Below are 26,437 nucleotides of genomic sequence, written 5' to 3'. Positions count from 1 at the left end.
ATCAGCAAAATTATTTATTCTATAAAATGTCCTTCTTTGCCCTAAAACAGTATAATTTTATATGGATTTATGAGTACAAGTGCAGTGGTGTTCCATGGATATACTGCATAGTGGTGAAGTCTGGCTTTTAGTGTACCCAGCACCTGAAGAGTGCACATTGTACCCAATAGGGAGTGTCTCATCCCTCACTCCTCTCCCATCCTCCCACCTTCCGGAGTCTCTAATGTCTATTGTTCCCTCCGTAAGTCCATGTGTACCTGTTACCGGAACAGAAGAATTTTAAGACAGCCCCTTAGACCCATAAAGAAGAAAACGAACAAAATGCACCCTGTACCTGTTATGACTATGGCTACTTAGACATTTAACATGGTTAGAGGAAATTCTTGGAAATAGAGAACAGAATTTATAATCATACATTGCTGACATGTGTAACCTTTTTTCTCTTTTCACCACAAATGACTTTACCTTATATACCAGTCTATGATGAAGGCCTCTGTGAATCCAGTAGATGAACATGTCAGTGAAAAAGAGGAAAGATATTATACTAACGACAAGTTCAAATAATCCTAAAAAAGAAAATGGGAAACAGAAGAATCAAAACTCAGCTCCTAGGATTAGAGTTCACTTTTCACATGTCCATCGAAGTGCAAAATGGGATCCTAGACTCAAACACTATAAATGATCTGTTTTGGCTAATTCAATATATTATAAACTAATCTCTCCTGGCTTCTTGGAATCTGGTCATTTCCTCATTTCCCTCTCATAAGTACTTGAAATGTTCTACCTAAAGTACTTCTTAATTAAACTATAAAGATATTTATGAGACAGGATCCTCCTAAGACATCTTTATTATTTAAATCTCTGGGAATCATCACTTCCTTCATATTAATCTTCCTAAAACCCATCTTTACACATTATCTCCCTGCTTAAAATATACTTTCCACTAAATACTTTCAATTTAGCCTTTATTCCATACGCCAACCCTTTTGGATCTTTCCAACCTCATCACTCCTGTATTTCTATTCTAACCGGGCAGGTTTACTCAATGTCCTCCCACTGTCTTGGAAGTTTTACCTCTGTACCTTTCCTTATAGGGGTTCAAGAACCTATATTTTAACTCATAATCATCCATTTTTCAAAGCCCAGCCAATTCATTACTCTAGTATACAATTTTTTGTTCCCCCTTATGAATAACTGACTTTATTTTTTTTTTTTTTGAGACAGAGTCTTGCTCTGTCGCCCAGGCTGGAGTGTAGTGGCACAATCTCTGCCTCCCAGGTTCAAGGGATTCTCCTGCCTCGCCCTCCCGAGTAGCTGGGACTATAGGTGTACACCACCACACCCCGCTAATTTTTTGTATTTTAGTAAAGATGGGGTTTCACCATGTTGGCCAGGATGGTCTCAAACTCCTGACCTCGTGATCCTCCCACCTCGGCCTCCCAAAGTGCTGGGATTACAGGCTTGAGCCACCGCGCCCAGCAATAACTAACTTCTTACTTAAAGTGTGGGGGTGCTGGTGCCTGCAAGCCTGAGTCCAAGTCTCAGATCTACCACCAACTCGTTACTGAAACTCTCTGTACACCTCATTGACTCACCTATAAAAGGAGCACAGTGATAGTATCTATCTCACAGAATTGTAGGAAAACAATGAACTGATTCTTGTGAAGAGCTGAGAACTGTCACTGACACATATCAGCCTTCAATAAATACTATGATTCTTGCTTTTTACATACTAGATCCTAGAAATGTATCTTGAAAAAGTTTCAGAATTTCACAAAAGTTTAGTCACTACAGGACTGTTTATAATACAAAAAAAGAGTAACAATCTGAAGGTCTAACAATTAGGTATCATTTACATAGCTTATGAATATCCACACAGCACTATGACTAATATATTACATAATCTCAAGATTTTTTGACATGAAAATACAACCATGTAAGTTGCTAAGAGAAACAAAATTCAGAGCCCAAACCACTATGCACCTCAGGACTTCATTTGTGTAACGTAAACGATGAAGTATATAGGCGCAGAGAAGTGGGTGGTTGTATGCCAGAAGAGTTACAGTTTCTAAGAAGCAGGATAATGGATTTTTAAAATCTGTTTTTAACTTTCAGCAATTACATAAGCTACTCAAGTTTTTTTTAGAAGGTTGAATTCAATAATTAATAGAAAACAAATGCAAGGACCCATCTCTGATCACTCCAATCTTCCGCCAGATATAATCTCATCTACAACAGACTTTTAGATTGACAGAAAAACTAAAGAAATGCACATGTGGCAAGACATGAACACATGAAAATAGAACATTAAAAAACAACTGAATAATTTGTAATTATTTTAAAAGATGAAAAAAAAGAGGCAGATTTGTTTTTTGAAGGAAACTAACCTGGCTTAGACTACTCTCTTCCTGACATTCGTGTTATTTACTTACCATATGGAAACTCTCCTAGGTCATCATGTAATTTGCTGTAACCTCTTAACTCCAGCAGGAACAATGAAACAGTAGGAATACTTATCCATGGCAACGCCTGGACAGTAAACTTAATCTCTCGACGGACTTGATTCTGAAAGTGAAATTTCCAATACTTAAAAATCACGAAATCCATGTTAAACAAAACTAGCATAAAACTGTTCTGGACTGGATTTTTAAAATCTCTTTTACATGAAGGGGCTTACCTCCAAACTGTTTCTATTAAAATTTTAAATACATGAAAATAGGTATGTAAGAAAATCATTCCTTTTGTACTGAGAAAATGCAGTAAGTATTTTAAATTCTGAAACCTTTTTTCCTTCCTCCCAATCTGCATTCTAAACTTCTATTTATAGAATAATCATTTCTTTCCTAATTAACTTCCATCCCCAATCCTCTCTATTTTTTCTTTTTGCTGTTCAGTCCTCGGAGTCACTGACAAGTACAAACAACTGAAATTTAAAAATGATTATAAACAACTTTAAAACTACTGAGTTTGAATCCCCTATCTAGCCAAAAAACAAAACATGGTAAAAAATACACATTTCAGTTTGTGAAAGTCATATATTAATTACATAAATGTATGCATTTATTTACTCATCAATATCAGCATAAAAATGCTCTAATATGCATCTAGCAAGATAAGATACTATACTTATAGTTTTATTAAAAAGTTAGATTTGCTTAAATTAAGGGAAGGAGAGCAGGGATTAGCCTTCATGAAAATATCTAACCCATTTGTGGTTGGTCTCCAAAATTTTATTTAATGGTTACATATAATCAGCTTAATCTAAAAATCTCAGAAATATATCATATTGTTATTTTTACTTTAATCGTTAGAAAATAGGTAAAAAAATTTCTTACCTTTAAAAATTGTGGATGTTTCATTAATGCATGATCAAAGACAAAATAATAGCTCAGTGCTGCACAGATGAAATAAAGGATGTAAGCACCAACATTTGTTACAATCAGAAGACTAATAGCTTGTCGGAAGATGTCATCTTCTGGCCATGTGGCTGGATATATGAATGGTGTAAAAAAATAGTAATCTGCAACACTGAGTACAAGATCCATCACTTAGCCCCTAAAAGATAAGCATGTGTGACAATTAGTTACCATGTCTATATTTTTCCAGGCAAAAATTTTTCAGAAACACTATCTCAAGTTCATGATTTAAGAACAGTCATATGTAGTACATCTGCTGCTATGAGAATCTCCTACATGCCACCTTTAGAGCCAGAAGGGATCTTAGATATCATCTCTAGTCCAATCTCTTCATACTATGTATGGGGATACTAAAGTTCAGTCAGAGAAACTGAGGCCCAGGAAAGGTCATCAAGCTGCTAAGTGGCACAAGCCCAGATCGAATTCCATTTCAGTGTCCTTCCCTACTGCGTCTTACGGCAGCATGGCAAGTGGTAAAGATGGGAATGCAGGGGACTAGGTATTCAGACAAATAGTTTCCTCTTTCAGCTACAAGTTTCAGCTCATCTCTCTCCTTCAAGGACTCATACTTCAGAGATTTTTGCTTCAGCGCTGACACCTAAGATAAATTCCCTAAAAGATATCCATGCTGCCACCACAACCATAGAATTGGGACTATCTGTTCTTCTGACACTCCCATTGATAGAACAAAGGAAGATGTATTCTTGGTGTTAAGAACTGGAATACATTTATTTCTCTACCTCTAATCAATATTCCAGATCAGGAGTTGGTAAATTGCAGCCCACGGGCCAAACTCAGAGCCTGCTTTGTAAAAATCTTTATGGAACACAGCTACACCCAGATGTTTACATACTGTCTGTGGCTGCTTTTCTGCTACAAAGGTGGGCTTGTATCACTGCAACAGAGACAGTATGGCCCGTTGAACCGAAGGCATTTACTACCTGGCCATTTACAGATAGTTTGCCAACTCCTGTTTCAGATGCTTAAACTCTAAAAAACATCAGTTCAGTACATATTTAAGTCCATTCTATACTCATAGTCCTGTTACAATACAGTTTGGTGATATCATGGTCAGCTTTTGTGATCTGACTATGGAATCCATCATTTATGATCGACTCACTCATTCCTCATTGCATTGTTCGCACAAGAAAATGTGTTCAGCATCTAAAATGTCTCTCACTTGAACTGAAATTTTTGAACAAGAAGCCAATCTGCAAATTGCCTACCCACAATAGATTTCAGGTGTTCAAATGGCCTTTATCTCCTACATATTCGGCCACGTTAACAAATATCAATTTATGAAATAAAATAGCCCACAGGTAAGGAAAATTCTCAAAATACTTATTTACTTCTTTGTAGGCTATTTCCTTCACTAGATTCCCTATGAGATTTCTCCACTAAATTCCCACAGGGATTTAAGAAAGTTTCTTAAAAAAAAATACACATATACTTCAAAATGAGAAATTGATAGGAAAAGATATACAATGCAAAGCCTTGCTTCCATCCATGTCACTGTAAACCACACCGTCATTTCATTTCCACCTCTCTGGGTGACCATATCTATTAGTTTCCTGAGAATCCTTACGGTGTTTGTTAATGTAAGATGGAACGACGACAAATTTTTCTCTCCTTCCTTACAAAACGTGGCATACTATATACACTGTGAGGTTCCTTTTTCTTCACTGAATATGTATCGTGGGGATCTTTCCATCCCTAGGTAAAGATCATGCTCCTCCTTTTTTTTTTCATTAAACAGGTTTATTGAGATACAATTCACATACCATAAAATTCACCATTTTAAAGTATATGATTGACTAGTTTTTTAGCATATTCTCAGAGCTATGCAATCATTACCACTATCAAGTTTCAGAACATTTTCAGCACCCCAAAAAGAAACCCCAACCCTATACTGTTGAGCTTCTTGGATGTGTAAAGTTTTTCATCAAATTTGGTGAGTCTGAGGCCACTCTTTCTTAAACTTTCTATGCCTTTCTCTCTTCTCCTTTTGGGACTCTCATTATGCTTATGTGGAAATGCATGATGGTGTCCCCAAGTCTCTGTTCGTATTTCTTCATTTTCTTTCTCTTCCCAGCTGTTTAATCTCAATTGATCTATCTTCAAGTTCTGTGTTCTGTTGGCTCAAATCTGCTATTAAGCAAGACAGTTTGTTTCAGTCACTGTACTTTTCAACACCTGCGTTTCCATTTGGTTCTTTAAAAAAAAAAAAAAACTTTTATCACTTTATTGATATTCTCTACTTGGGAAGAAACTGTTCTAATACTTTCTTTTAGTTATTTAAACGTGGTATTCCTTAGTTCTTTTATATTTGTAGTAGTTGATTTAGAGTCTTTGCCTTGTAAGTCCAACATCTGGGCTTTCTGAGAGAGAGTTTCTACTGACTGACTGCCTTTTTGTGTGTACAGGCCATACTTTCCTGTTTTTTAATTGTTTATGGAAAATGGAATATTTTAAGTAATATGATGGAGTAACTCTTAACATCAGACTGTATGCACCACCACCCACCCTGCCCCAGGGCTTTAAGTTGCTTTTGCTGTTGCTGTGCGTGAAGTAATTCTCTGAACTAATTATATACCTGTTTTATTTGTTGTGTGCAGCTACAAGTCTCTAATGACTGGAGCGATTTTCTTAAGGGCTTTGAACCAGTAAGTCCCCTAGCCTTTGCCAAGGTGCTATGTTGGGCCATGCTTTCAATACTTTAGTTGTCAGTCTAAAACTGACTGGCCTGAACTTACTGCTTGCGTAAACCCTCAAGGTCAGCCAAAGAGGGGAAATTAGGGCCTTCTCCCCTTTCTTGGGTATCTGCAACAGCCCTGCTCATGGGAATCATTCTAGATTCTCAGGAAAATATCAGAGCTTTTCAAAGCCCCCTAGGGATATCTCATTTCTCAGTATTCCCTTTTAAGTATTTTTGGTCAGGCTTTCATTAGTGCCAGCTGATAACAGTGCCTCTAAGACCTGTCATGTGTTAAATAATGACTCTTCTTGACAAAACACCTTGGGACAGGATGATATTGAGCAAGCTCTAAGACAGGTCATATAAACACAAGCCTTGAGAATTGCCAGAGAGATCAAGTGGTGATGATTCTCTGGGTTGTGGCCTTTGGTGGGGCTGCAAACCTATTCTATACCTTCCATCCAGGCTGCTGTTTTTCACAGTTACTGTGTTGTAAGGCTTAGTTTTCAAGGCTACCATGGAGTCAGGGAAAGGGAGATGGTAAAGGACGGAAAATGTCCAAAGCTCATTGTTCTTACTGAGATTCAACTATTTTTCTCAAATAAAGGCTGCTAAGAGTATTGTAAAGCTTTAACTTATAAAGTTTTAATTTCTAGAGTTCTAAAAATGCTGATTCTGACAACTTCTGTCAGTGTTTTGTTGCTTTTTATAAAGAAGAGATTTTCAGAGATTCTTACTCTGCTGTTTTGGAAGTCACCATCTCCTCCTTTTTTATAGTACAGGTCTACTACCATTCTTACTTAAAACATTTGGCATCAGATGTTATTTCAGAATTTAAAATTCCAATAAATACATTTTGCAAAGGTCAAAACTTCACCCTGTCATTAAACAAATCAAATATTTGGGGGTTTTGGTTCTTTTTTATTATTTATTTATTTATTTATTTAGAGACAAGGTCTTGCTCTGCCATTCAGGCTGGAGTGCAGTAGTGTAATCTCAGCTCACTGCAACCTCTGCCTCCTGGGCTCAAGTGATCCTTCTGACTCAGCCTCCTGAGGAGCTGGTACTACAGGTGGGCACCACCATTCCCAGTCAATTAAAAAAAATTTTTTTTGTATGGACAAGGGCTCATTATATTGCCCAGGCTGGTCTCAAACTCCTGGACTCAAGCAATCCGCCCACCTCAGCCTCCCAAAGTGCTAGGATTACAGGCATGAGTCACCATGACCAGCTCATATCAAATATTTGTTTAGAAAATGTGAATATTCATATTAAGTGGCATAAGTACATACTGTAAATGGTATTATAATTCATTTGTATATTAACAATTTATGTAATTATATATGTAGTAATAAATGATAAATGGAAAATAGAATGGTACAGATAATAAACAATGTATTCTCTTTTTAAAGGAAAAATTCAGTAAACTTTCAAATACATATAAAATCAAAGTTAAATACTTGTGCATGTATATGTATATATACATGCAATAAATGTTCATTACATCTGATTGCTTGAGAATCTTAAAGAGAAGGGCCTATCAGGTTGGAATTAGACATTAGTGATGGGCCAGGATCAGGATTCTCAAGTGATAAAGCAACAATATCCAAGATAACCTTTTCAAAAGATACCTACCAATGTCATCTGTCTTATTAATATATTTCTGCTCAAGCAATGATTATTTACATAATGCCTTCAGTGATCTTCCCATTTGTGTTCACAATACAGTCATCATTTAATCATTCATGTAGTTATTACTATCTTCTCACTATTGTCAGGCCTCTGAGCCCAAGTCTGCATGTATACATCCAGATGGCCTGAAGCGACTGAAGAATCACAAAAGAAGTGAAAATGGCCAGTTCCTGCCTTAACTGATGACATTACCTTGTAACATTCCTTCTTCTGGCTCAGAAGCTCCCCTACTGAGCACCTTGTGACCTGCAAGAGAACAATCCCCTTTCACTGTAATTTTCCACTACCTACCCAAATCCTTCAAAACTGCCCCACCCCTAACTCCTTTTGCTGACTCTCTTTTCGGACTCAGCCTGCCTGCATCCAGGTGATTAAAAAAGCTTTATTGCTCACACAAAGGCTGTTTGGTGGTCTCTTCACATGGACATGTGTGACACTTATGTGCATTTAGAAACCTTTCAGTAATGTCCCCATCACCCAAAAAGTGCCTAACAGAAGCATCAGGATTAATGTTCAGCATTTCTTCGACATCAGCTTCTCCTGACGTATTTATGGTTTGGGCCATTAAATGTATGGTATAACTAAAGAGATTAGGTATCATCACCTCATTAGTGATAGAAAATCTTCCAAAATATCTACGGGTTCATTTTCAAACCTCATTTGTCAGCTAAAATGTTAAACATTTATTATTGCTGATTTATCAACATCATTTCAAGTATTAAGTAATTTTGAAAATAGGATCTTTACAACTGAACTCTTAAAGGAAGTTTTGATTCCTAAGCCTCCCATAACTGTGCAAGCAATATACTTGCTTTTTCCCAGAGTGTAGCACTCCTTGGAGAAAAAGATTGTATTCTGGTCAGGCATGGTGGCTCATGACTGTAATACCAGTGCTTTGCGAGGTAGGCTTATTCCTTGAGCTCAGAGGTTGGAGAACAGCCTGGGCAATATAGTGAAATCCCATCTCTACAAAATATACAAAAATTAGCTGGGTGTGATAGTACAGCCCTGTGGTCCCAGCTACTCTCAGGAGGCTAAGGTGGGAGGATTGCTTAAGGAGTTCAAGGCTGCAGTGAGCAATGATCGTGCCACTGCACTCCAGCCTGGGCAACAGAGCAAGACCCAAAGGAAAAGGTTGTATTCTGGTCACAGTGAAGTAAAAGTAAATGATTAAAAACTATAACCTACAGTTGAGGAGAATGCATAAAAGAGCTGTCTAGAAAGTAAATTTTCAATTAACTCTTGCCATACTTTTAGATATTTTCCACCACACTGCTTCCTAAGTTTCTGAATTCTTCCTTGTTAATACTAAATACATCCTTCAGTAGCAGGTCTTCATATATGCTAGCTTTTTTCATGATCAACAAAGCAATGAGTGGCATCTGTTTACTTCCTATTGTGAAATCCACTTAACCAAAACATGGTTAGAATCTTCATTTTCGGTCCTGTGCAATGTCTCCCTATTTTTCATCAATTCTTAGTCCTTACTACCACTATAAAACGTCCACGATCTGTTTTTCTATTCTTTAAGTCACATGTGGTGGTAGTTCCCACACTGCCACGTTAAACCCAAAGTAACAAAACAAAAAACACCAGGAATACCTGGTAGGTGTGCCAAGACACAATGGGCACCTCAGTCAGATGGAGTGAGAATTTGTTATCAAATGAGTTTGAGAGCTGAACTTAAAGCAAAAAGAAAACCACTTTTTGGTTTTTCAGGGCTTTCCAGACTTCCAAATTGTGACTAGGGACTACGACCTGTGTCCCTTTCCGTGAGTTCAACTATGTCTAATTCAGTGTTATACAGGTGTTTACTTAACACGTATCTAGATATTTGGATAGGTTCCAATTTTTTGCTTTACAAATAATGCTACAATGACAGGCCCTCATTAGGCAGATTTCTAAAAGCAGAAGAGCTGAGCGAAAGAGTTACACACTTGTAACTTTGGTAGATATTGCTAAATCACTCTCCATAAGGGTTTAACTACTTTGTAGTCCTCAAATAATGTAGGACAGTAGCTTATCTATTTCTCTGCAATCTTACTAGCAGGGGATATCATCAAACTTTCACATATTCATCAAGAAAGAAGGGCTATCTCAGGTATACTTAATTTGCATTTACCTTATTATGAGTAAAGTTGAGCATCATTCCATATATTTAGAATAATTTATATTTTTTTCTGTGTTTATCTGTTTTTATCCTTTGCCCGTTTTCCCACTGAGTTTTTAGTATCTTTATAAAAGTCAAATTCTAGAAGCTCCTGATATATTAGGGAGTTTGGCCCTTTGTTTATGATATGAATTATAAACATTTCCTCACTTTGTCAGGAAAAGAAAAATTTAATTAGCACCAAATGCCAGATATTAACATGTATTCCTCATCATACATGCCATTGTTAATTCATTCAAATAAGAACTTATTGTTAAGCACTACACTAGGTAATGAGCATACAAACATTAAAAAGACACAGTCTAAATCAGTCTTAAAGGTAGGGCAACTACAAAAACAATTCTAGCAATAGGACACGTGCTGCAATACAGATATATATGCAAATTCTATGAAATCAGAAAAGACAACACAACTACCTCAGCTTATGGTAAGAGGCTTCCTAGTAAATATGATATTAGATTTGGACTTTGAAGGACATCACCAGAAAGAAAAGGTTAGGGATAGCCATTCCAAAGAGAAGTCACAACTGCAAAGCAAGGGAAGAGCATGATGCATTCATGGCTCACTGCGTGTGTGGTTGGTGGGTGTTAGACAGGGTGATAGGGTGGAGCAGAGGGAAAACCATGTTAGGGGATGGACTTGTAAAGGAGATTTGTTAGACTACGCATGGAGGGATCTGCTGTCCTGCTGAGGAATTTGGACTTTCTCTCACACGCTATGGGGAGACACTAAAGATTTCTGGGTAGGAAAAAGATACAATCAGACCCATATTTCATAAAAACCATTCCATTAGAAATCTGGAGTACTAGGCCAGGTGAAGTGGCTAATGCTTATTCCCAGCGCTTTGGGAGGCTGACGTAGGAGGACTGCTTGAAGCCAGGAGTTCGAGACCAGCCTGGGCAACACAGAGAGACTCTGTCACTATAAAAAAGGAAAGAAAAGAAATATGGGTTATCGGTGAGAAGCAGGGAGACGAGTTTGGTTGTTCCTGTGGTAGACTAATCCAGAGAAAATGATAGCCTGACCTCGGGCAGTGGCTGTTTAGCCAGCAGAGATTTTGCGCAAGTAAAAACACCCATAGTATTTGGATAACCCACATTTGCTGGGAAGTGAAAGAGAGAGAAATCTAGGATGACTGTGAGACATTAGCTGGTCTAAGTAGATGGTGATGTCATTGTAATTGAAATAGGGAATACTGGCAGAGCTAGCAGATTTGGGTAGGGTAGTAATAGGAGGTGGGTAAGGAATGACGGTGTGAACAGAAAATAAATCTTGGGACTCCAAAATCACTAAGCTAAGAGAAAAGTCAGGCTGGGAACTATGTTAGGCAAACCTGCCTCCCGCTTTATTCCTAAATAAGACAGCTACAAGGATGAGAACCTACATCCCTCCCTCACAATTTGCCCTCAGAAAATTCCTTTGTGGATAAAGGACAGACAGAACTCAAAGTCATCCCTCTGAGGCTCACCTGAGACAAATGGATTTCTGATTGCTTCCTCTGCCCTATTGTTTATGTAAAAATGCAGACTCACTGAGCCAGACTAAATGTGTGCATTCAGTGGAAGTCTAATCAAGGACTCAAAAGAATGCAACCTTTGTCTCTTATCTACTTCTAACCTGGAAGCCACCACTGTGAGTTGTCCTGCCTTACCAGACCCAACCAATGTACTTCTTACACATATTTATTGATGTCTCATGTCTCCCTAAAATGTATAAAAGCAAACTGTGTCCCCGACCACCTTGAGCACATGTTGTCAGGGCTTCCTGAGGCTGTGTCACGGGTGAATCCTTAACCTTGGCAAAATAAACTTCCTAAATTGACTGAGACCTGTCTCAGATATCTGGGGTTCACAACAGGTTCAATGTAGATCTTAAAATCTAATTATCTGTGGCTCATCTTCTATCTTAGATACAAGCAATAGGCCACATGTGAAATATAAATGTGAAGTTCAAAAGTGAGCCTAGTTAGTATATAGGTAGTAGTTGAAGTTATAGGGGTGAAGACTGCCAAGGGAGGTGGTGTAGCAGGGACAGGGTACTAAGTAATATCAGAGAACATAAACATTTAATAATTGAAAAGGATATTGCTATATCAATAAAGGTTGGTAACAGTTGATGAACCAATCTACATGTTCCCCATAGTGCCATGTAGCCCTACTTCAATACAATACCTAGAATAGTATGGTGCAACCAAAAAGAACAGAAACATGTTTGATTGCTGTGAGGTTTAGAGACTAAGTAGACTTTTGACATTTGACCCAAGAAAGGTACTCAACAAAATAGCATCTATATGATTATCACTGTTAAGGCCGTCAAAAATGAGTCAAAATTACTTCAATAAAAGATAAAATAGGTGCCACTTGATTTTTGTTTGGAAAATAACTGACAGTAGTTGATAGTAATATTTAATATATACTAGGTAATATAAATATTTTACATATATTAACTAATTTTACCCTTTCAAGAAGCCTCAAAAGTTAGGTACTAGTATTACTTTATAGATGAAGAAGCCGGGCACAGAAATTTTAAGTAACTTGCATAAGGTCGTAAGAGTAAATAAATGCTGGAGCTAGGATTCAAATACATACAATCTAGTTGCAAAGTACGTGAACTTCTGCCAAGTTCTATAGCCTCTTCACCACTACTTCAAGTCGTCAACTCCTGAATTTTTAAAAATTCTCAGTGCCTCTACAAACTCATATAATTTTAAGCGGCTATAAGCCCTGAAGTTAAGGGTCCCAAGGACCCTAAATTAAGTACCACTGCTTCAAACAGAAACTTAAATACTTTGTCCGTGCAGAATTAAAAAAACTTCTTAAAACTCAGTTATAATAGCAATATTAAGCTTAGAACAACTCAGTCTACCATTATTTTTTTGCTCTACTTAAAAACTATAGAAAATACCATCTAATACTTCTTAAGAACCAGGTATTATTTTTGTACAACCTCACATCATCCCTACAGCTCTATGAGATATGTACTTCTATGCTTCCCACTTTATAGATAGGGAAACTGAGGTCAGAGTATTTAAATAACTTGTTCAGTAGCAAGCAACAATAACAAAAAAACCAGCTGGGAGGTACATTCCACAGCCTTTCTCTTTGCTACCACATTATGTTATCTCTCAAGATGTTTTATATGCAGATGAGGAATTCTGAGTACCACCCCATGCAAATTAATTACATTACATAACGAATGGAAGAGCACTCTGTAAATGATCAAGGATCAGTTATTATTTATTAGGTATCAATCATTAGAAACTTTAAAAAATGATAGTGATATAAAGACAAATAACTTCCAGAGGGTTTCCTCTAAAAGTACCGAGCTGCCACAAACTTTCCTGTTTGGAAACTCTGTGTACTGAGGTCTTGCTTTCTTCACTTACACCACCTCCGAATCTACTCTGCTGTAACACAGGGATGGCAGGATACATTATTTTTCCTTTTATGATGCAAAAGGAACAGACTATTTTCCTTTTCCTTTCAGTCTCCTCAGCCCCAGATTGTTGTCTCTTCATCCTAATTACGCCGCAGCAACAGAGGCTTGCAATGGTCAGGAGTTCTGATACCGACCAGTTCTTCAGCCTGATTCTTCTGGCCCTTAAAAATGAAAAACCCTCCAAGAACGAAGGGAAAAGTAAAGCATTCGTGTTCAGCAGCCAGACCAGACTTCCCTTGAGTAACAGATCTGCAACACCCAACATCAAACACTGCATTTTCTTCAAGCCCGTCCACCGTCGGCTCTTTCACATCCAGGCCTCCCCATCGGCCCCGCGATCCCTCCCAGCGCGAGCGGAAGGCCCCTCCGCCCCGACTCCCAGGTGGCGCAGCCCTCCACGCCCCGAGGTCCCCCGGCCCAGCCCTCGCCGCCAGTCCTCGGGATGCCAGGCTACCTGCCAGCTTCTCCTCCCACTCGGCGCAGGACTCGGATCCGTATGACCACCGCGTTCCTAGCACCCGCCCAACGCCTAGCATCCAGAGGGCACTCGCTAACCAACCGCGGCGCGGAGAAAACCAGAGCTCCGGGCACACCCTCCGCCTCGCCCACCCGAGTCCCAGGCGCTGAAGTCTCTCCATCCTCTTTTATTCCATCGCCCCCCGGCCCGGTCCGCTCAGGTGTATTCCGCTTCCTTCCCCGCCCACCCACCGTCCCCACCTGGAGGTGGTCCGCCGCCGCTCGGCACGCCGCTGCTCTGCAAACTGCCCTAGCAGGTGGGCAGCCAGCAAGCGGGCCGGGAGGCTGGAGCGGCCAGCCAATCAGCGACCGGCGCCATAAGCTGATATGACGGCAGATCGCGCGACGTGCCTGCGCGCAGCTCTCCGCCGTCACGTGGGCGCCGCGCGCTCGGCCACGCCCCCCTTGTCCTCTGACAAAGGGGAGGGTGCGTTGGAGGATGGGGTTTCGGGTTTTGCGTTTGTTTCTTTGCTTTCTTTTTAAACTAGCTATGGTGAGTGTCATTCATGGTGGTACCAGGCAGGTTTACGGTGTTTATGCAAACATTCCTAGAACGGGTGCCCTGCGTTGAGGGAAATAGAAGACACTTCCTTTGACGCGAATGGCTGTGGCGTTTTCTCCCTCAGGGGAGGAGGTGCAGACGTTCCGGAACCAAACAGGTGCTCAAGGTTTTAAGGCGTAGTCCCCCCGATTTTCTAGCGCTGAATAGCTGGAGGCTCCGCGAGCCGGTGTATGTAGGGGTCTAAATGGTGACAAGATGAGGGTAAACATGGACAGAAACCTTTTCACAATACAAGTTGTTGAAAACCAAAGTTAACGCAGATCTAATTGGCTTTGATTTGCTACACGTGAATCGAGCAGCTCCGATTTCCCGAAACAGCTGAGCAGAGGAGGGTGGCTTCACAGGCAGAAGAGGACGGAGGAAAGCAGAAATAAGAAACCAAAAGATCTGTCGTTTCAGAGTGACTTTCCTTAAACAGAGATTAAAACAGAGGAGACTGACTTGTGATACCAGCTCAGCAACTTCAAAGTGGCAAACTGGGCCACTTTACCTATTACATAAATAATATGGGGGATACATGACAGAAATGAGGGATTTTTAAGGGAAAAAAATAACGTGATTCGATCTGCCTTCAAAAGACTTTTCTGGTAGTTAAACTTCAAATGTACATAGGATACTGGACAAAGTTCAAATGAATTTAAAATAGTGTAGGTGGTTTTTTTAAAAGGACTCAGATTATATAAATAAAAATAATTTTAAATTTTAAAAAGTTTTGAGTGTCTACTTCGTTTAACACATCGTACTAAACACCGGGAATGGAAAGAGATGTTACAATAATGACAAAGACATGGTTCCCAACCTTCAAGAGCTTATGTGCTGTGGGAGAAATGGGCATGTATAAATAACTACGTTGCTTATTACAAGGACAGGAAATAATAACTGGTGGTATAGGCTGAGCACAGAGACAAAATGGCTATTCTGATGAGGGAAATTAGGGAAGGAACATTGTTTTGCCCAATGAAATGATTTGAATGGACACTTTAAAATGTTCTTGAGCATAGATGATAAAACATTTATTAAATGAATAAAAGCTCAAAAGTGAAATGTTATAGCAACATCAAATATCCTGAATCTCTAGAATTTTATTGTTGAATATGCCTTAGCTATTACAAGTGGTCTTTATTCTTGGTGACTTAAGGATTCGCAAGAAATTTGCAATCACTCCTGGCAACTCAAAGTAGTAATAAGTTAACCTCAAGAGAACAATCTTGTTTAAAAATAAATTTAAGTGTATTTTTAAATTATTTTTTATTTTCCTTTAAGTTCTGGGATATATGTGCAGAGCGTGCAGGTTTGTTACATAGGTATACATGTGCCATGGTGGTTTGCTGTACCTTCCAACCCATCATCTAGGTTTTAAGCCCCGCATGCATTAGTTATTTGTCCTAATGCTCTCCCTCCCCTTGCCCTCCATCCCCTGACGGCCCCGGTGCGTGATGTTTCCCTCCCTGTGTCCATGTGTTCTCATTGTTCAACTCCCACTTATGAGAATATGTGGTGTTTGGTTTTCTGTTCTGTGTTAGTTTGCTGAGAATGATGGCTTCCAGCTTCATCCATGTCCCTGCAGAAGACATGAACTCAATTCTTTTTTTATGGCTGCATAGTATTCTGTGGTATATAAGTGTATTAATAGCACATCCTGGGGTGCAGCATTCCTACATGTCTTTTCTATCCAGGCACACTGATGGATCAGGATAATTTATTTATTCACTGTTTGCAAGGGTCTATGGTACGAGCCAGCCAGTACCAGGGAATTCAGAGATAAGCCACAATACCTGCCTATGTGTCTGGCTGGAACGTGAACATGGAAACAAACCATTTAATCATTTACTCAATAAATCATTATGTAATGGTGATAAGTGTCAGGCACCGTCATATGCACAGGAGATATACTGATAATCAAAAGAAAGTCTGCTCTAATGAAGCTTACATACTAGTAAGGAGATAGAAAACTAATAATAAATAAATAGATATATAATACAATGTCAGACAGTGATCAGTGCTATGAAGAAAAAGAAAACAGGGTAAGAGAATCAAAATTAGTGGAAGCTGTTATCCTTAGACAGCATGGTCAGTCAGTTTCTCTGAGAGGGCTACATTTTGACCTGAACAGAGTTAGAAGTCCTCATTCACTTGGAAGATTCTAAACTGAGATTTCGAGTTTGAATTTTTTTAAATGAAATGTTGCCTTTTAATGCATCAATAATTTATCAGCCCACGTTCATTATATAACATTATACTTTAATGAGAACACTAAGCACTAAACTGTTGAAAGACCTTTGTCTTTACAAAGGTACTACAAAACTACAAAGACTGTAGTTTCTGAAGTTAGGAAATGTAGAACCTTTCTTTCTGCATTCGTCCGTTTGCATTGCTATAAAGGAATACCTGACACTGGGTAATTTACAAAGAAAAGAGTTTTATTTTGGCTCACAGTTTTGCAGGCTGTACAGAAAGTGTGATGTTGGTATCTGGTTCTGGTGAGAGGACCTCAGGAAGCTTACAATCCTGGTGGAAGGCAAAGGGGTAGCAGGCCTATCACATGAAGACAGCGAGCAAGAGAGAGGGAGGAGGCTCTCTCTTTTAAACTCAGGCTGTTTTAAACAACCAGATCTCATGTGAACTCATAGAGTAAGAACTCAGTCTACTGTGAGGACAGCACAAAGACGTTCATGAGGGATCTGCCCCCAACACCCAAACACCTCTCACTCAGTCCACCTCCAGCATTGGAGGTCACATTTCGCCACGTGATTTGGAGGGGAGGAAACATCCAAATCATGTCACTTTCTAACTGGTTTTCAGATGTGTAAAACCAAACAGCCTTCTTAATGAAATGTTGTCACTGAATGCATCAGTAACGTATCAACCTGTCTTCATTACATCACACTGGACTGTACTAAGAACACTAGGCACCAAGCTATTTAGAGTGAATGTTTCTGATGAACTGGTTGGGCCACTGGCTCACAAGCATCTGTTTGCATGAATTTATTTTTTAGGGAGAAGAGAATCTTCATGAAAAAGGTGGATGCACAAGTGTCCAAAAGTAGATTACAGGAAGAGAAAGTGTTTATTCCTTAACCTGGCCCCATGGATTGGATTTTAATTTATAGTATGATACTTTAAACTACAAATAAAATCTTAAACCCCCCACCCCGCCCACAGACTGAACAGACCACCTCTTGGCCAAAGGGATTCCAGAAAAGCCTTAAAAACTTAGTTCCCAGCCATGATGGGATGAGGTCAGATAGGCCTCATTATACCCCCTCCCTTTTTAGACACAACAACTGACCAGCATTGATGTTAAAACAGAGATCATAAAACTGGCAGAACAGATTCTTTGTGGTGATACAATACCAAATTATAAATAGGACCTAAGGTCGTGCCAGGCAAGGGTTAAGTCTATGTATATCTGGCCATCCCATCCCTCTTTCTGGGCAAATGAACAGCTAAATATACTGTTTATACTAGCCCCTTTTGTCCTTGTCATTCAAGATCATCCTGAGTAAAGCTATAATGCCACAGCCACTCAAATCTGGCTGATGGCAGCTTATTGTGCGGAATAATCTGTACAGAGTAATATTTGTATAATATTTGTACAGAATAATACTTGTACAGAACAATGTGTAAACTAGTCCCAAATATTTTCTTCCCACATCAACTAGTGATAGGGATGAGATGAAAGAGAGGTGACAGTTCATCAGGAGTAGTTGCCACTTCCAGCTGCTCAAACTAAACATTGGAAGCAGATTCTCTGGAATGCTTACCCTTATCAATAAATTCCTATCTGGTTTAGTGCTCTTATAATTCATTCCCAGATTTCTGTTTATGTAAATTGGCAAAATATTGTAATCCTTTGGTATATAAGGTATCTCTTCTTAGGTTAATACATCCCCTTACAGAAGGGGTTTGTAATCAAGCAGCTTATCAGCTTAGCCTTAAATCATGTTCTAAAACTTTTATTTCTTCCCCCTTCTTCCTCCCTGCCCCCCCTTCCTCCTTAGGTTTCAAGATGCTGCTCTTAGATAAACTTGACAACCTCATAATGTTTTCTTTCCTTCACTCCCCTCCCTTTCCCACTCTATGTTCCCATGCCCTGTGCACATTTATTTACCCAGATGCTTGTTAAGCACACCTCATACTCACTTCTCTGGTCATATGTTTCCTTAAAAGCTTCAGAGGTCAGATCCTGGTAGGGACCAGACACCTCCAGAATTCTCTCTCCAACAAAAGATTACTTCAAGTCCAGAACCCACTCCCAGCTCGAGACTGACTACAAGAGTGACTGCAGTAAATTTATAACCTGGTAGGACCCACGACGGAGCCAGCCCCTTCACCAGATGGAACAATAATTCAAGATGAGCCATTGGAGCAGATCACACAGCCTAGCACCTCCTAGGCACAGCCCCTCCCAACCTCTTCTGCATTTCAAACTCTCTCTTTAAAATCTCCTGTGTTCCTCCACAAATTGAAGAGTGGAATTTTTTTCACCTGCTCTTCTCCTTGCTGACACAAATAATAACATCTCGCTCTCTTTTTATCACACCTCATTATGATTTTGGCTTCTTTCTACAAGCGGTGTGCAGCCGGAACCTTTTGCCGGTTACAGGTTGATGAACTATGGCCCATGAGCAAACCCACTTTTATAAATAAAATTTTCTCAGAATACAGCCACGCCCATTTGTGCACATTTTGCTTATAGCAGCTTTGGCAATACAACAGTGTTGAGTAGTTGTGACAGAGACTATATGGCTTGGAAGCATAAAATATTTACAGTGTGTTCCTTTAGGAAAAAAATGTGTCAACTTCTGCCCTAGTTGTAAGTCAAGAAGCTATGAGAGATGTTCAGTGTGTGTTTGAGAGCATCCAAAGATGCTTCAAGTGAGAACATTACAGGGTCTGCAACACGGGAGGCTAATCTTAGATGGGAAGGATAAACCACTTCTACCAGAAGGGAGGACTTTGGAAGTTCAAGTCTCTAAGTTTCGTTGGAATCCACACAAATGCCATCATCTCAACATTCAGATTCTTCTATTTTTCAATGTATGCCCTAATTTTTACATAAGAGACTTGACAAGGATGTGAACACAGTTTATGTTCTAATTATGTAATCCTCAGCATCTCATTTTAAATCTGTTTGTTTTGGACATGTCAACCCCTCAGAGTACAAGAGATAAGAGACTTAACTCATGGGACTCTGAAGGGAGCCAGAAGTTCTCTGGTTCTCTAGAGGTACTTTGAACCAAGATTTTAAACCCAAGAGCTTGTCATGCTTCTTCTATGAGGTCTCCAGCATAGTCCGAAGCAGGTAGCCCACGCTTACAGTTAGTGTCATCCTCTTTTCCACCTTAAAGTGCTTCTGCATCAACTACAGGTAAGAATTGTTAAGTAAGTGTTTTTCACTGAATGCCATGGATTACTAGTATTCTGTTACCTACTAGTGTTGAAGTCATCACTGATTGCCTATGTAACCAGGCAGTACAACTAATTATAATTTCCTTTAGGATCTCTTTCCTGAAACCAATACTGATATCAAAGTCTTTATCAGTTAGGGTTCAGACAGGAAATCAGAAACTACTGTAGATATTTGGTCAGAAGAGATTTTATATATGTATTTAGATGCTTTTAAAACTACTGGAAGACCTGGAGGGAGTGAAAATCGGGAGGACTGCTGTGAGTTTCTAGAAGATAAAGGATGTAGAAATCACAGTAAGCTTCCATAGCTATCGGCTATCTATGGTATGGAAGTAGGCAATTTCAGAATCTTTTCTGGGAGCTGCTGCAAACTTCGTATCTGCCTTCTGTCCACAAGTCTACCTGCCACTAACAGTGAATAATGACTTCCACATCTCTTCTATTCCTCAAATATCATACAAGTGATATTTCTTGAATATCATACAAGTGCCTCTCATTGGCAGATTCTAAACTAAACCTCTCCCCTCCCCTACCCCACGAAGGGATTCTTTGCAACGTAATGCATATGCTTCTAAATTTTGGAGGAAAAATAATGACTCCTCCATAAATAAAGGGAAACCTCAGAGGCCCTGACTTGTTGAAGAACCTGCCCAGTAGTGGAGACACTGAAATATTCCGGTGGCCACTTGTCTACCACCATAGGTGACTGTTTATCAGTCCAGGGGCCTGGAAACTCCCAGTTCCATTGACCAAGGAGGGGCTTGAGCAAGGCAGTTGTAAGACAACACAAAGGAAGGGGCTAGCAACTAGCTATAAGAAAAATAATACTTCTAACTTTAGGGCAGAAAAAGGCAAGACCAATATTCCCCTAAGGGGAGGGCTATAACCCACAACCCTAGGGGGAATGTCAACACCAAATATCCCAGAGCGTCGGAGGAGTAAAAAAAATACCAATGCTGAAAACTCAGAGTGCTCAAGTTTCAGCCAATGAGGATCCTCTCACCAAATGCTAGAAAGCCTGGTACACTCAGGGTGCAGGTAACAGTGAAACCAAGACCAAGTAGGGGACCTCTTACAAGCAAGTATCCTACCTTAAACAATTGCCCACACAAAATTAACAGAAAGTTAAAAGCAAACATAAGTCTACACATATTTTAGGACTGAAAATGAAATGACTGATGTAACAATAAAATGGAGTGAGAAGATAGAGGACTAGGGGAAGAGGGGACAAGGACATGCTTTGGGGCACTCAAACAATGACAGACTTCTATCACCTAGGCAAAGGCTTATATTTTATTCCCTAGTTCTCCCAATACCACAGGGGTGGAGGCAGAAGGAACACTCCCATCCACCAGAGCAGAAATGGCACCAACTGATCTTCCACATGGGACCCAGATGAAGATCCCTCCAAGATCCCTCAGCATGGGTGGGCTCAGCTGCTGAGGTCAAAGGGGCCTGCACGGGGGCTGCTAACTCACCATTCTGCCAGCAGAGCAGCAGCTATCACAAGAGGCAGTGGCACTATGGCCACCCCACCAGTGGGCTCAGCTTCCACAGTGGGAGGAGCCTGCATGGGGCTGGTAACTCACTCTTCTGCCAGCTGGAGCAGTGGGTCCCACACAAACCAGTGGCACTATGGCCACTTGCCCATCTGATCAGCTCCCACTGCATGCCAGGAAAAATGATTGCTCTGAAAAGAGCCTTTGGCTAGTGTTAGAGGATGGGTGTTACAGCTCTGCTTGACTGCCTCTTAGCTCATCATTCTGCCAACTACTGGTCCACCAACTGCCAGCCTGCTGACTGCCATCCCACCAATTACTGTCCTGCCGATCACTGTCCCGCCAATCACTGTCCCACTAATCGCTGGCTGCCACTAGCTGATCGCCAACTGCTGCCTCACTGACTGCTGTTTGCTGACTGCCACCTTGCAGACTGCCACTTGCCAATTACTGACTGCCACTCAACAATCACTGACTGCCACCTTGCAGACTGCTGCTCACTGACTGTGGACCATCACGATGCTGTCTTCTTTCTTCACCCCATGTTGAGCACCAAGCTGATGCAGGGCAGGTGAACCCCCAAGAGGGGCTTAGTCTGTGAGGGTTCTTGGCTTTGCCCAGGAAAGATTTCAAGGGCAAGATGGAGGTAAAAGAAAACAGCTTTATTGAAGCAGCAGTGTTATAGCTCCATGACTGCTTCTGCAGAGCAGGGCTACCCCATAGGTAGAGAGTAGCAGCTCAGGGCAGCTTTGCAGTCATATTTATACCAGCTTTTAATAACATTCAGATTAAGGGGCAGTTTATGCAGAAATTTCTAGGGAAGAAGTAGTAACTGTTGGGACGTCGGGTCATAGCCGTGGAAAGGGGTGGTAACTCCTGGATGTTGTCATGGCAATGGCAAATTGACATGGCACACTGGTGGGAATGTCTGGTGGAAAGCTGCTTCTGCCCTGGCCCTGTTTTAGCTAGTCCTCAATTTGTTCTTATGTTTGAGCCCTACCTCTGGAGTCAAGTCTTGCCTCCTACCTCACTGGCATTACCCCACCCTGAAACCCATGCTGCATAGTTCACAGCTCCAAAAGAGATCCCTTCCTTCCACTTGAGGAGAGGAGACAGAAGAGTAGGGAGGACTTTATCTTGCAGCTTGGATACCAGCTCAGCCACAGCAGGAAAAGGCACCAGTCAGAGTCATGGTATCCAAGTCCTGGTATCCAAGATGCAAAACATTTCTAGACACATGCTGGGCCAGAAGGAACATTTCTAGACATACTGTGGGCCAGAAGGGAACTCACTGCCTTGAAGGGAAGAAGCTGGTCCTGGCAGGATTCGTCACCTACTAACTGAAGAGCCCTTGGGTCTTATGGGAACATAAGCAATAGTCTGTCAATACTCCCTGTGGGCCTGAGATGAGAGTGGCCATAAGGTGAGGCTCCTCTGCCTTTGGAAAGGAGAGGGAAATATGGAAAGACTGTGTCTTGTGGTTTGAGTACCAGCTCAGCTGCAGTACAATAGAATGCCAAGTAGAATTCTAAGGTTTTTTACTGTAGTCCCTGGCTTCTGGGTGGCATATTTGGACCTGCCCAGGGCCTGGGAGAACTTTCCATCCTAAAGGGAAGGATATAGACCTGGCTGGCTTTGCCATCTACTGATTGTAGAGCCCCAGGGCTGTGAGCAAATATAGACATTAGCCAGAAAGAGGTTATAGCAGGCCTCAGATGAGACCCAGTGCTGTGCTGGCTTCAAGGCTCATCCAGAGCAGTCCTAGAGGTGGTGGCCATAGGGGTGCTTGTGTCACTCTACTTCCAGCTATACATGACTCAAAACAAAGAGAGAAGGAGACTTTGTTTGTTTGAGAGAAGGTAAGGGAAAATAACAAAAATCCAGATAATTCTTCCAGATCTTGTCCAAGACCATCAAGGCAGTACCTCTATGAGTCTGCAAGAACCACAGTGCTACTAGGCATGGAGTCCCCGCTAAAGCAGTTGCAGCTTAAGTCACAACACTCAAATCCTTTTAAATATTTGGAAAGCCTTCCCAAGGAGGATGGGTACAAACAAGCACAGACTGTAAAGGCTACAATAAATACCTAACTCTTCAATGCCCAGACACAGACAATCATCTACAAGCATCAGGATAATCCAGAAAAACATGACATCAAATGAACAAAATAAGGCACCAGGGACAAATCCTATGACCTTTCAGACAGAAAATTCAAAATAGCTGTTTTGGGGAAACTCAAAGGAATTCAAGCTAACACAGAGAAGGAATTCACAATTCTATCACATACATTTAACAAAGAGATTGAAATAATTAAAGAATCAAGCAGGAATTCTGGAGTTGAGTATTGCAATTGGCTATTGAAGAACGCATTAATCTTTTAATAACAGAATTAATCAAATGGAAGAAAGAATTAGTAAGCTTGAAGACAAGCTATTTGAAAATAGACAGAGGGGACAAAAGAGAAAATAAAAAACAATGAAGCATCCCTACAGGATCTATAAACTAGCCTCAAAGTGGCAAATCTAAGAGTTACTGGCCCTAAAGTGGAGGTAAAGAAAGAGATAGGGGTAGAAAGTTTACTCAAAAGGATAATAACAGAGAATGTCTCAAACCTAGAGAAACATATAATATTCCAGTACAGGAAGGCTATAGAACACCAGGCAAATTTAACTCAAAGAAAACTACCACAAGACATTTAATAATCAAACCCCTAAAGGTCGAGGACAAAGAAAGAATCCTAAAAGCAGCAAGAGAAAAGAAACAAAAACATAAAATGGAACTCCAATACATCCGACAGGAGACTTCAGTGGAAGACTTACAGGCCAGGAGAGAGTGGTATGACACATTTAATGAAGGAAAAAACTTTTAACCTAGAATAGTATATCCAGCAAAATTATCCCTCAAACATGAAGGAGAAATACTTTCACAGACAAAGAAAGTCTCAGGTATTTCATCAACACAAAAACAAAAAGTAAAGACAAAATTTAAAAAGTGAGGGACAGGCCAGGTGTGGTGGCTCATACCTGTAATCCTAGCACTTTGGGAGGCCGAGGTGGGCAGATCATGAAGTCAGGAGTTTGAGACCAGCCTGGCCAATATGGTGAAACCCTGTCTCTACTGAACATACATACAAAAATTAGCCTGGCGTGGTGGCGGATGCCTGTAATCCCAGCTACCCAGGAGGCTGAGACAGGAGAATCACTTGAAACCAGAAGGCAAAGGTTGCAGTGAGCCGAGATCAGGCCACTGCACTCCAGCGTGGGCAAAACAGCAAAACTCTGTCTTAAAAAAAAAAAAAAAGAAAAAAGTGAGGGAACAAAATTAAGGTGTAGAGTCTTTTTTAGTTTTATTTTGCTTGTTTGTTTATGCAAATGGTGTTGTTATTAGCTTAAAATAATGGGTTATAAAATAGTATTGGCAAACGTCATGTAACTTCAAACCAAAAAACATGCAACAGATACACAAAAAATAAAAAGCAAAAAACTAAATCATATCACCAGAGAAAAATCTCCTTCACTAAAAAAAAGACTGGAAGGAAAGACCAGAAAACATAATAAAATGGCAACAGTTATTACTTATCAACAGTAACATTGAATGTAAATGGACTAAACTCTCCAATCAAAAGACAGAGTGGCTGAATGGCTAAAAGCTAAGACCCACTGGTCTGTTGCCTACAAGAAACACACTTCACCTATAAAGACACATGCAGGCTGAAAATAAAGGGGTGGAAAATGATATTCCATACCAATGGGAATGAAAAAAGAGCAGGAGTCGATATCCTTATTTCAAACAAAAGAGATTTCAAGAGAAAAACTATAAGAAACAAGGTCACTATATAATGATAAAGGGGTCAGTTCATCAAGAGGATGTAACAGTTGTAAGTATAAATGCACCCAACAGTGGAGCACCCAATATATAAAACAAATATTATTAGAGCTCAAGAGAGAGATACACTCTAATACAATAATAGCTGAAGACTTCAACACCTCACTTTCACCATTGGACAGATCTTCCAGACAGAAAATCAACAAAAAAACATTGAACTTAACCTGTATTATAGGCCAAATAGATCTAATAGATATTTGCAGAGCGCTTCATCCATAGCCAAAGAATTCACATTCTTATCCTCAGCAAATGGATCATTTTCACGGATAGACAATATGTTAGGTCAAGAAACAAGTCTTAAAAGATTCAAATAATTGAAATAATATCAAGCTTTTTCTCTGACCATGATGGAATACAACTAGAAATCAATAACAAGAGGAATTTCGGAAACTATACAAATACATGGAAATTAAATAGTATGCTCCTGAATGACCAGTGAGTCAATGAGGAAACTAAGAAGAAAATCGAACAATGTCTTGAAACAAATGATAATGGAAACACAACATACCCAAACCTATGGAATACAGCAAAAGCAATACTAAGAGGGAAGTGTGAACTTCTAAGTGCCTGTATCCAAAAAGAAGAAAAACATCAAATTAACAATCTAATGATGCATCTTAAATAATTAGAAAAGCAAGAGCAAACCAAACCCAAAAATGGTAGAAGAAAAGAAATAATAAAGATCAGAGCAGAAATAAATGAAATTGAAATGAATCAAACAATCCAAAAAAGCAATGAAATAAAAATTTGTTTTTTTGAAAAGTTAAAATAGACATTTAGCCAGACTAAGAAAAAAGAAGATCCAATTAAATAAAGTCAGAGATGAAAAAGAAGACATTACAACTGATACCGCAGAAATTCAAAGCATCATTAATGGCTAGTATGAGTAACTGTGTGGCAATAAATTGGAAAATCTGGAAGAAATAGACAAGTTCCTAGACACAAACAACCTACCAAGATTGAACCATGAAGAAATTCGAAACCTGAACAGACCAATAACAAGTAACAAGATTGAAGCCATAATACAAAGTCTTCCAGTAAAGGGAAGCCCAGGACCCAATGGCTTCACTACTAGATTCTACCAAACATTTAAAGAAGAACTAACACCAGTCCTACTGAAACTATTCTGAAAAATAGAAGAGGAGAGAGTAC

At 39.9% G+C, this 26,437-nt stretch overlaps 1 protein-coding gene across 4 annotated transcripts in view; it reads right to left on the bottom strand.

Moving 5' to 3' along the window:
• Positions 1 to 26,437, bottom strand: part of SC5D (sterol-C5-desaturase) — a 62,308-nt gene that overhangs the window by 6,495 nt on the left and 29,376 nt on the right. The window contains exons 1-5 of one of the 4 annotated variants that reach the window (XM_063636610.1): positions 14,129 to 14,256; positions 7,996 to 8,049; positions 3,336 to 3,555; positions 2,433 to 2,565; positions 466 to 566 (exon numbers count right to left, since the gene is read on the bottom strand). In XM_063636610.1, coding sequence (XP_063492680.1) covers positions 466 to 566; positions 2,433 to 2,565; positions 3,336 to 3,545 — 444 coding nt within the window. In that variant the 5' untranslated portion in view covers positions 3,546 to 3,555; positions 7,996 to 8,049; positions 14,129 to 14,256. Of the gene's footprint in view, positions 1 to 465; positions 567 to 2,432; positions 2,566 to 3,335; positions 3,556 to 7,995; positions 8,050 to 13,865; positions 14,095 to 14,128; positions 14,309 to 26,437 lie in introns of those variants that run through there. The other 3 variants (XM_055273509.2, XM_055273510.1, XM_055273511.2) reach the window with 3 other exon arrangements.

The sequence above is a fragment of the Symphalangus syndactylus genome, chromosome 3, assembly GCF_028878055.3.
Source record: "Symphalangus syndactylus isolate Jambi chromosome 3, NHGRI_mSymSyn1-v2.1_pri, whole genome shotgun sequence".
Taxonomy (NCBI): Eukaryota; Metazoa; Chordata; class Mammalia; order Primates; family Hylobatidae; genus Symphalangus; species Symphalangus syndactylus.
This window is presented reverse-complemented; position numbering and strand designations above follow the sequence as displayed.